We start from the raw sequence: 10,893 nt of genomic DNA, 5'->3' as shown, positions 1-10,893 counted from the left end.
CACACACAGGCACTACGGCACAGCTACTAAACTACATTGGGCACGGTTCCTTTGTCCCCGGCATCATTTAATTGACAAATGAGCGAGACGAGCATTGTGTGTGCAGCTGACAGTGGACTTTTTTGTAATGTAACGACATGGCAATGTTTGAGGTGTACACAGGGACATCTGCCTCCAGTCTGGCTTCAGAGAGGGGCATTATGGGAAGGTTAGCCAGGGCAAGGCTGAGTGAGCAGTCACAATGATATATTCAGAAATAGCAAGTGTAACGTTTGCATTCATTTGAATTGATACAGCTGTGACAGTCAAACATTGAGCGAGAGTTAGCCACTTTGATAGCCACAAATCTGTTGCTGAGTAGTTGCTAGGGAATTATGGGTGGTCGCTAACAAGTCTTAAAGGGATAGTGATCCAAAAAGTGAAAATTCTGTTATCATTGACACCCTAGTGGTCTTTCCAAAACATTATACAAAGCACAGTGGGTTAACACTAAACAACACAAACATACACACATGCACACACTAAATCAGCTCAATAACGGGCTGCTAATACACATGCACACAAGTTCACACATAACTATGAAAACAAATCACACTCACTATCTACAACTGTATAACAGACACTTTAAAACCCCCACACACCCTCGGATGTTTTCTCCATTCAGTCGGTCTGTGGTCGCTGGAAATGAAAGACACTTGTGCATGTTGGAAACTAAGAATTGTTTAACCCTTAGAGGCTTCAGGGACTCAAACTGAACCCACAGTTAACATACCTCATTCACCTATAGTAGTTTTTACTTTTTTATAATAATTTATAATTGTATTTTGAATAAGGCTTTAAAACATCAACAACAATTTCATTTTGCCCATCTAACTTATAAGATCCAAGACAGTTCTTGTAATTATTTGGCAGAAAAATCTATTCAGAATAGAATAGAATAGAATAGAATAGAATAGAATAGAATTCTGGCATGATTCTTTGGTGGATCATGCTAAACATATCTATCATCTTTTTCTTTGTGATTGATGAGGACATGTGAATTCCAGCACTGACATACTTGATTTGAGGGTGGAGGGGGTAACCTCTATCTCACTGCCCAGGTAGGGCTGCAGGACGCTGAGCTCAGGTTCTGAGGGGTCAGGGCTGGAGCGACCGGACGCCACACTCCCTCCGGGACTCAACATCGCCCTCTGTTGGAGCTCCATCTTCTCATACACAGCCTTCAGCTGAGGACAGCAAACACAAAGCAGATTAGAAAACAGAAAAAACATCATTAACTAACAAACAAGACATACAGCTAAAAATGTACACTGTATATACATATCATATCTATTTTACAGGACATCACAAGAGACACGCACAAAGCTGAAAACAAAGAGAACTGCAGGTCCCAATATGTGGGAATCGATCAAACTGTTTCCTTTTTTTGTTTTGTACAAAATCCATACCACAAATCATTTGCCCAACAAAAATTACAGTATCAAAATGGTTAACACTGAATATGACATCATTCCTCAAGCTCATTAATTTAAAAGTATATGCAAAATAAAAAAGGCACAAAGATTTGTTCAGTGGAAGGTAGAGTGGATGGTCAGTGCCACTGTACTACTGATAATTCATTCTCACTCAGAGCAAAGCTCTGAAATACACAGGCCAATATTAATAATAGATTTTCAAAAATTACTATGAATGTAATACTGGAAGAATAGATGCTGTTTCCTTTGGACGTATAGTATGAGAAATTCTAGATAAGTTACAGTGGCCCCAAAATGTTTTTGGACACTTCAGAGACACTAAAAAAACACCTGAATGTAAATAAACAAATAAATAAAAAAATAAAAAAATAAATAAAAAAATAATTAAGCTTCATTAACACTAAAAGTTTACAATACTTTTTTTTTTTCATAAAACAAAACATTACTTAAAATATGTATTATAAAGTACTTTATTTTATATAAAATGTAATTATTAATAATTAATAATATAACTTAAAATTTATACCAATCAAAAACAAAACATGTCTTGATGCTGGTAGTCCAATCGCATAATGAATCGGATGCTACTGCTGGTTCATTCGCCACACTGGAAAGGTCAAGTTGAGTGCATTGCATTGTGGGATGCAGTGCTCCCAGGAGTGTTTGCTGTTTACATGTTGGCAAATATAGGCAATCCTGTTTTTCCATGCAAACAAACTTATCAAACAGTGCACAGTACACATGCCACAAATATATTGCAAGGAGTATGTTAGTATGCTATACTGAAAAAATACACATGCTTATCTCTTGGTGAGAGATGTTATTATTCCAGCAGGTGCCTCAAATGGTCCGAAATGTAATAAGAAATTACTAACGAGTTAATATACACAGCCATCAGACAATAATTAGACACATTACACCGGCAACAGCTAATTGTCTATAGAACAGACTCTAATGTAACGGCTGAGAGCTTATGTGAAATGCATTGGTCGAGTAGCTTACAGCTTTTTTCCAAAACCAATTGTGATGATATAAACAAGACAGGCAGTATGATAAACAAATATAAAATGAAATTAAAAAATAAAACCCAAGCCGACAAGTGTCTGTGAGCACATGCGTTAAGCATCAATGGTCAAATTAGATGTGACAAGGGAATCAGAAGCTGTCAAACATAATGTCACGGTAGGGTTATGAGCTGAGAGGACGTCGATGGTAATGAGAGAGAATACGTTTGTGTGCGCTGTGGTCTCTGACCGTCTCCGATTGGCACGTTGACAAGCGGCCATAAAGCCGGGCCGTCTGATGAATTCATTCGCCAGCCACTAATGAATTAGCACTTCCCTTCTTTGCCCACACTCGCCTTTCCAATCACGTCAAAGGCCTGGCAGAGGAAACAACGGCTTAATGAAAGACAAAAAAACGCCAGGGAACATCAACCACGAGGGCAGGTAACACATACGGCAGGGTGAGACGGAAGCTCGATATGAAGTCATCTGCATCTGTGACTGCTTTTCAGGAAAACAATAACCGGTGACACGCGACAGGAATATGCATTATCAATCATGGGGAAATATTGTGCCGTGCACCCCAACCCGGTCTGCGTGATTCGATGGCCTGACATTTCTCGTGCTGAAAAATAAACAGAAATCGTCCAGATCAGATGGCAAAAGTGAGAGAGAGGGAAAAAGTAATCTTGGGGAATCACTTCTCCTCGGGTTTGATAGATGGCCGTCTCTCTCCGGTTCTTCCTCTAAGTGCTTCATACCTAATCAAACTCTATTTCTGGGCCTGAAGCGTGCGGGCTGGGATATTCATCAGCACAGTTGTGTGTATACATGCTGCACATTATTCCTGAAAGATCGTAGAGGTGTGTGACTCTTAAAAAAATGTGTGTCGATTTCAGCCAATCACAGAGCTGCAAACAGAACAAAACAACAATGAAAACTCCTTCCCTCATAAATAGCAGCCAGGCAGGTCACAGATGCCTCTCGTGAGGGCTGTAACACGGACACACTTTTCAATTCTACTGAGAGCCATTCATCAACGAAACAACCTCTGAGAGGATATGCAAATGTATCTGTATGTATTAAGGGAATATAGACTATTAGGGCTCAACAGAGTTGGTGACATTTCTCTATCTTAGGAAAGAGTTGCTGGCGGAGCCCAAAACTGTAAAAATACTGTTTGATTTTTCAATTTATGATTCAATTTCTACTGGGAAATGAACACAGCCATACACATTCATTGTGTTGTTTTCTGAGCACCCTGCCCGTAGCGTTGGGTTTTAAAGATAAGGTGCGTGCGATCATTAAATATTTGCTTGTTAAGTTGTTAACCTCTAAAGCTCACTTAAATTTGTCCTAGATCATTAGATGCGATGTTATGGTGCCTTGGAGGCCAGTCTGAAACTGGTTTCCTTACAAAAAAAAAAACAAAAAAAACACTGTCTGTTCAGTCATTGTTAAGTCAACGACTCAACCACATGAATGGAAACCTATTTCACCTCAGAGTCAAACATAAAAAAGGTAATTGAGGGGGGAAAAAATTCTAAATGGTCACATTGTTTTGTACATAAATGTATAACTGTGACATATAAAGTGACAGTTGTGAAAAAGAATGTCAATTTTGTGGCATTCAAAATATATTTGTTGCAAGTAAAGTTAAAATTATGAGATAAACAGTCAACCTTGTCAGATAAATTCTCATTGTGGCATATACAGTCACAATTGTAAGAATAAGTGACTTTTGTGACGTATAAAATCAAAATTGAGATATTAAGTAGTTGTGGAATATAGTTAAATGTAAAATATAAACTCATATTGTGGCACGATGTCAAAACTATGACAAATTATGACAAAGTCATAATAGTGAGTCAATTTTGTGGCATATAAAGAAATTTGAGATATAAAGACAAAATTGTGACGATAGAGTCCATTTTTTAGCATACAAAGTCAAAATTAAATATTAAGTTTAAAGGGGACATCAGATGCCCATTTTCCAAAAGTTATAAGGTATAATTCTTAGGGCCTTCATGAAATGTCTGTAACATACTTTGTTTAAAATTCCACAATGGTTGTGTAAAACAACACCCTTTTTACTTTGTCAAAAACAGCTCTGTTCACAGCGACCCATTTCTGTGCATGACTCTTTAAATGATAATGAGCTACTGCTCACCACACCCCTCTCTTCCATTTTTTGTGTATTCGGAGGCGCGTTACCATCAAAAATAAAACAAATCCACTGCGTCCTCAGTGGCTCTGATGTCGGGAGAAAATAAAGACTCTTATGTTTACTTTTACATCCAACCACAAAACATCTGCACTGCTTACGAGACGTTGTTGTCGCTACAACTGCTCAAGCGCGGAGAAAATGGCGGACAGCGTACAACTGCCTGAGGGCGGAAATATGCTAATACGGGACAGTCCGTCAGTGGTCGTGGGCGGGGCCTGAGCAATATGATGTCATACTGCTCAGAAAATCTAAACGACTTGATAATTGAGACGATTTAGGTTTTTGGGGTTAAAAAAAAAAAAAGGAGTGAATTGATTTTTATCATTGTAGGGTGGTTGTGTCCACACACTGCTAAAGACACATTTATGTAAACACCATGTAAAAGTGAATTTTGCATCCGATGTCCCCTTTAAATTTGTGAGAAATAAAGTCAAAATTGAGATAATGTCACACTGACATTAAGACATGATGTGACTATGAAACAGTTTGTGGAATATAGTCAAAATTGTGAGATATAAAGTTAAAAAGGTGTGAGATTTAGTTAAAATTGTGAGATTGTCACATCGTTGCATAAAAAGTCAAAACTGAGATGTAAAGTCACAATTGATAAGGCACAATTGTGAGATATAAGGCCACTTTTGTAGCATATAAATTCAAAATGTCACAATGTGCAAAATATAGTCAGTCATTATATAATGCCAAAACTGTGGCAAATAAAATTGAGATATAAAGTCACAATTAGATATAGTCACATTTTAAGTTAAATGTGAGATACAAATGGAAAGATGATAAACAGAGATGAACCAGTTGCCCAACCAATTATTGCAACTTCTTAAAGGGGTCATATGATGCGATTTCAATTTTTCCTTTCTCTTTGGAGTGTTACAAGCTCTTGGTGCATAAAGAAGATCTGTAAAGTTGCAAAGACTAAAGTCTCAAATCCAAAGAGATATTCTTTATAAAAGTTAAGAGTCAACCCCGCCTACCTAAAACAGCTCATTTTAACACACCCCCACATGTCTACGTCACGATGTGGGAAGATTTGCATAACGCCGCCCAAATGTTCACGCAAAGAAAGAAGGCGTAACTTTGATTCTCACTGTTGCCGCCACCGCCATGTTGTGTAGACGCTGTGTGCTTCGTTGTGAAAGCGAAACTACTTTGTTTGGCCTTCCAAAAGAGGACACAACTAGAAATCAGTGGTTAAGTTGTATTTAAAACACTGTTCCGAAACAGTTCAACCCAAATATTCAAATGTGCGCAGCGCATTTTACTCGTCATATGACCCCTTTAACTTCTCTGTTGGTACAAACTTTCTTCTCATTTGTGACAAAATCCCGTTAATTGATTTGCATTCAAGTTAGCAGCCATCTCGCCCTCTCTTCTCTCAGCTCAAACGCAGATATTGGCCCGAGGAAACATGATGTCAAACAATGCTGACTAATGTCACTTCCTCTTGTAATCCATTACCTGCTCCACCTGCATGCTAATGAGATACGGAGCCTGTTGCCATGCCAACCCCACCTGCCAATCAACGGCTAGGTCACGACGGGATTTCACCGGTGCAAGTGAATGCGCTGTTCGTTTGTTAAAATGATAATGACTTTGAGTGTTATCGTGGAGAACACGATCATCTATAAAAAGCTGATGTAAAAAAAATAAATAAATAGGCAGGCAGAAAAGAGCTCATTGTCATTTCAAGCTTTTTTCCCCAAATTCCACTTTATTTTTTCTTAAATTCTGTGTTTTCTGTTTATTTTTTTCTGGATTATGTTTTACTAAAAATAAATGTATATTCAATTGAATTCATAGAACTTTAACAATTTATTATTATTATTTTCAACAATAGTGCCCAATGATTGTTTTTTTTGTTTTGTTTTTTTTGTGTTGTCTGTTTTAATTTTTCTGGATACTGTAATTTATAATTTTATAGAAATATATTATCAAATACATTCATTTTGTTATCAAATAAATGCATAAAACTTACAATTTAATTAATATTTTTAAAAAAAATCAATTTGAACAATTGACAAAGTGCTGAATGACAGTCTTACTGTTTAAATTAAATGCAAAATTGTTTGACATTTTGTGATATTCCTCATAAGCAGTATTATAATTTTTGTTATTATTACTTTGAGAAGTACATTCTACTGTACAATAGTAACATATTTCTGTCATCAATTATTTAAAAATCAATCTTTTTGCAGTTTAACATTCAGACACTTCATTATACAGCCTTACTTTTGATTTATTCATCCAAATTTTGCCAAATTCTGTGACATTCTGCATTATACAGTAAATACAATTTTTTTAACTGGATTCTTTGATTAGAGCATAGAGTTCTACTTTACCTCACATTCTTAATTTTCGCTCCAGTTCCCTGTACAGTCTTCCATCTTCTCATTCGTGCCCCTCTTTCACTCCAGATAACAAATAAACCTGACAAAAGTCTGTCTAAATCTCCCACCGTGATCGTCCACAGAGGGGCACTGACATCAATCACACCTGTGTGACCTGCGCTGAGGCCTTCACAAACACACAGTGAGTCAGCACACACAAACACAGGTAAAATCCTCGGAATGTGATTGTGGGTGATGCAGTGCAAACAAGGCTGGAATTACAGGGATTAAGGAGCAGACCAGACTAATCTGAGATCGGCCGCCATGTGTGTGCTGTACATCGGCTCCAGATGTGTGAGATTACCTCTCAAAAAGACACACCTGGGCCGCAGTTTTCACCCCCAGAGGGTATTGGGTAACCGCTAAAACACAAACACACACGTATGAGAGCTTACAGCCTAAAACAGAGCATCCCAAATTTTTGACTGTGCTCCTACATTTTTTAAATTAGGAGCACAAGCGCTCCTAAAAAGAACAGTAAGCGTAGAGCCCAGAGAGAGAGAGAGAGAGAGAGAGAGAGAGAGAGAGAGAGAGAGAGAGAGAGAGAGAGAGAGAGAGCGTGAGAGAAAGAGAGAGACATCACATTTTACCATGTACACTGGGGCCAAATCCTGAAAACCTGCAGTAATGATCTTGTAAATGTGTTGTTAAACTACTGAAATATCAACTTAAAATTTCAGAGGGTACTTCAAGTAAATATTTTATGTATAAAGGGGTTTGCCTGACCAAAAAACAACAAACTTTGGGAACCTGTGCTGTAAAGGAATTAAAATGGAAATGAAAAGGACAGATTCCAAAGGAGAATAAAGCAAAGAATGAAACTAAAAAAGTGAGAATGTGAGCGTGAGAGCGGGTCAAAGAGAAAGCAGTTAGAGTGGCGGCTCTGCTCCACAGGTATCTGCCGCCCCCTCTTCTCCTTAATCACTCCTTCCATTTGAGCGTCAGCCCCTCTGGTGCATCTGAGGGGGGTAAATGTGCCAGTGAAGGGGGGGACTGATGGAGGGTCTTACGTGAGGGTGAAAGAGAGCAGCTGGCATTAGTTTAGCACTAGAGAGAGCTAATTATTAGACCATTGGAAGGGGGAAAAAACATGACGGATGTGTTCACATGAGCATCTTGATGAATGAGTGGGCTTTTTTTAACGTGAGCTACTTTGTGGGAAACAATGTGCCAAAATCCCCCCTGGGCTGTGGTGTGTGTGTAAGATTAATGACAAATTTACCCTTTCTCTTTATGAATGCTTATAAATAATAATAAGACCTGTCACGTCGCAGGGTGCGCTGTGCAAGCGCAGCTGCCTTTTACTGGAACCTGCAGTAAATCAAAGCATCTATGTGTGTGTGCATGTGGAGGGTGCTGTTCTCCATTCAGATCCGTGCTTCAGGGGGTTTATGAGGAATTGCGGCTGCGGCGCACATTTGGAAACATGCTGAATGCGTGTGAACTTGATTTTAGTGCTGAAACTTGCTGTGATGTTTCGTTCGCACTTCTGAGCAGCAGGAAACACTCAGCTAGGTCACTTACAAATAATAACAAAGATGAAGTGATTATGAAAAAAATGAAGTGATTATGAAAAAAATGTATTCATTATGTTTGGTGTCATTGTTTTTTTGTTTTTTTTTTCAAAAATAAAACATTTTGATGTAATCACTCTAAAAATGTAAAATGGTGTAACCGAGTAGTAAAATGTTTTCCTTACACCTTACATGTGAGTCAACACATCGAGGTATAGTATGTTTTATAAATATTATGAATATCAAGAATGTTACACCAAACTGACAGACAAGACTTTTTTCCAAATATAAATTTCCAAAGACAAAACACTTTTTAAAATAAGTTTCCCCAAAGTAATTAAAATAAATATTTAATAAATTAATAAGTAAATAATTATGGTATGAAAAAATAAAAAATAAATAAATGCATACACACATGTATTAAAACATATAAATAAAATAAAAAAAAGAATAAAAACAAATGAATAATAAAAAACGAAGAAATATGGAAATAAATGCAGAAATGTGGAAATAAATGCAGAAATAAAAAATAAATACATGAATTAAAAATAAATACATTAACAACAAAATAAATAAATAAAAGCCAGTTACACCAGTGCAACAATTTATATAATTAATACATCCGCAGTTAAATTAATAGATCCACAAAAAATGAGCATCACATCATTGACCCAGATGCAAACAAGAGAAATAGTCAGACAACAGAACAACAGAACAAAATCAGACAACAGAACCATATTCACTGCAGAATGTTGGGGGAAAAAAATAAAAATGTTTCAGTTCAGTGTCGGCAGAACATGTGGTTTCTAGGGAGTTACCATGGAGACCAAAACACATTTGTGCTACCTTGACACTTGCAGGTAGGTTGTTTTTTTTGTTTTTTTGACGCTCTAAAAAGCAGAGATGTTCATTTTCTGGCTTTAAGAGCCTTGACATGGTAGTAATCAAACACACACACACACACACACACAAGCACAGCTTGAGACAAACTGACTACAAGGCATTTGACCTCCCAGTAGCTGGAAGCAAGTTGTCCATCTCACTTATATGTTTGGTCTCTTTGTTCCTAAAGCCTGACATGCAGGAGAAGGGAGGATGCACTGAAAAATAGATGCACACGGGCTTGGTGGAGGAATCAAAAGCACTAATCAGGCATCTTGCATTGCCTAACGAGCCGGAAACATCCAATGTGGGGTCAATCAGACCTAATCATCCGTCCATCCAACACCCCCTTCCATCTCTCAGACAATTTCACACACACTAATTACAGCATTGTTTCCCAAAAGTTTTAGTATAGCCTTAAAAATAAAAAAAAATAAATAAAAATCCAAAATGAACATAGACAGGATTCCATAATTCATCATTTGGAACCAATCCTAAAGGATATTATTTGAGAATTATCTGCCATTACACAAAACAACTACTAGATCAACAACAAACTAGATCTTGAAGAAAACACCATTCTCAACTGGACCAGTGGGATTCTCAATATGATAAAAATGCCCTTGAATAACATAAGCAATTTAAAGCAAATCTTTCAGGATTTTTTCTCATGGAATTTCCTTTAACCCTCATCTGTCCCTCCCGAACCTATAACAAAAGTGTCCTTCACGGGTCAAAATGACCCGACGACCAAAAATGACACTAATTTTATTTTTGGTCCAGAAAGCCTATATTGGAACATTTTTCTAATTTTTTTTCTAATTTTTTATGTAGGTTTTTCTGTTATTTTTTGGTTATTTTTATCACATTTACCTTTTATTCTGGATATTTTTAAGAAAACATAAGCAAATAAGCAGTTTTTGTACATTATTTCACCAACAAACAAAAAAAACAACAAAGAAAGACACAATTTCAGTCCTGTTTCATCAAAAACCAACAGATGGCCTTGGAATTGAGTCACCGAGTGTCTCTGATGCCATCTGGTGGGGAAAAATTACATAAAATTGCATTTTATGGTTACAGCCACTATGGGGCCTATAGAACCCTATGGAGATTTTTAAATGAGCAAAACAAGTGAAACGTGAGAAATGAGATCATCTTAAGGCTTCAGTTTGGTTCTTTATGGATTAAAATATATATTGAAACATTACAAATTACATATTTAAAAAATAAAAAAATAAAAAATTCTAACTGAATTATAACCTAAGCATATGTATATTCATACAATTTCATAAATATGAAATAAATATATATTTTTTAAAATATAAATATGATATAAACTCATTGGTCTCCACCACATCACTCAAATCTAACTGTGTTAAGTAAAAAAAA

The 10,893-nt window shown here is 36.8% G+C and overlaps 1 protein-coding gene across 1 annotated transcript in view; it reads right to left on the bottom strand.

The window, feature by feature from the left end:
* LOC107676058 (partitioning defective 3 homolog B-like) overlaps window positions 1-10,893 on the bottom strand; it is a 187,479-nt gene that overhangs the window by 152,897 nt on the left and 23,689 nt on the right. Inside the window, exon 2 of the mRNA XM_016470580.1 lies at window positions 1,058-1,226. Within this exon, the coding sequence (XP_016326066.1) occupies window positions 1,058-1,226 (169 nt within the window). The remainder of the gene's footprint in view (window positions 1-1,057; window positions 1,227-10,893) is intronic.

This window comes from Sinocyclocheilus anshuiensis, unplaced genomic scaffold, assembly GCF_001515605.1.
Source record: "Sinocyclocheilus anshuiensis isolate Anshui unplaced genomic scaffold, SAMN03320099.WGS_v1.1 scaffold1744, whole genome shotgun sequence".
NCBI classification, from domain to species: domain Eukaryota; kingdom Metazoa; phylum Chordata; class Actinopteri; order Cypriniformes; family Cyprinidae; genus Sinocyclocheilus; species Sinocyclocheilus anshuiensis.
The sequence above is the reverse complement of the archived record's forward strand: the minus strand, read 5'-3'. Positions and strand labels throughout refer to the sequence as shown.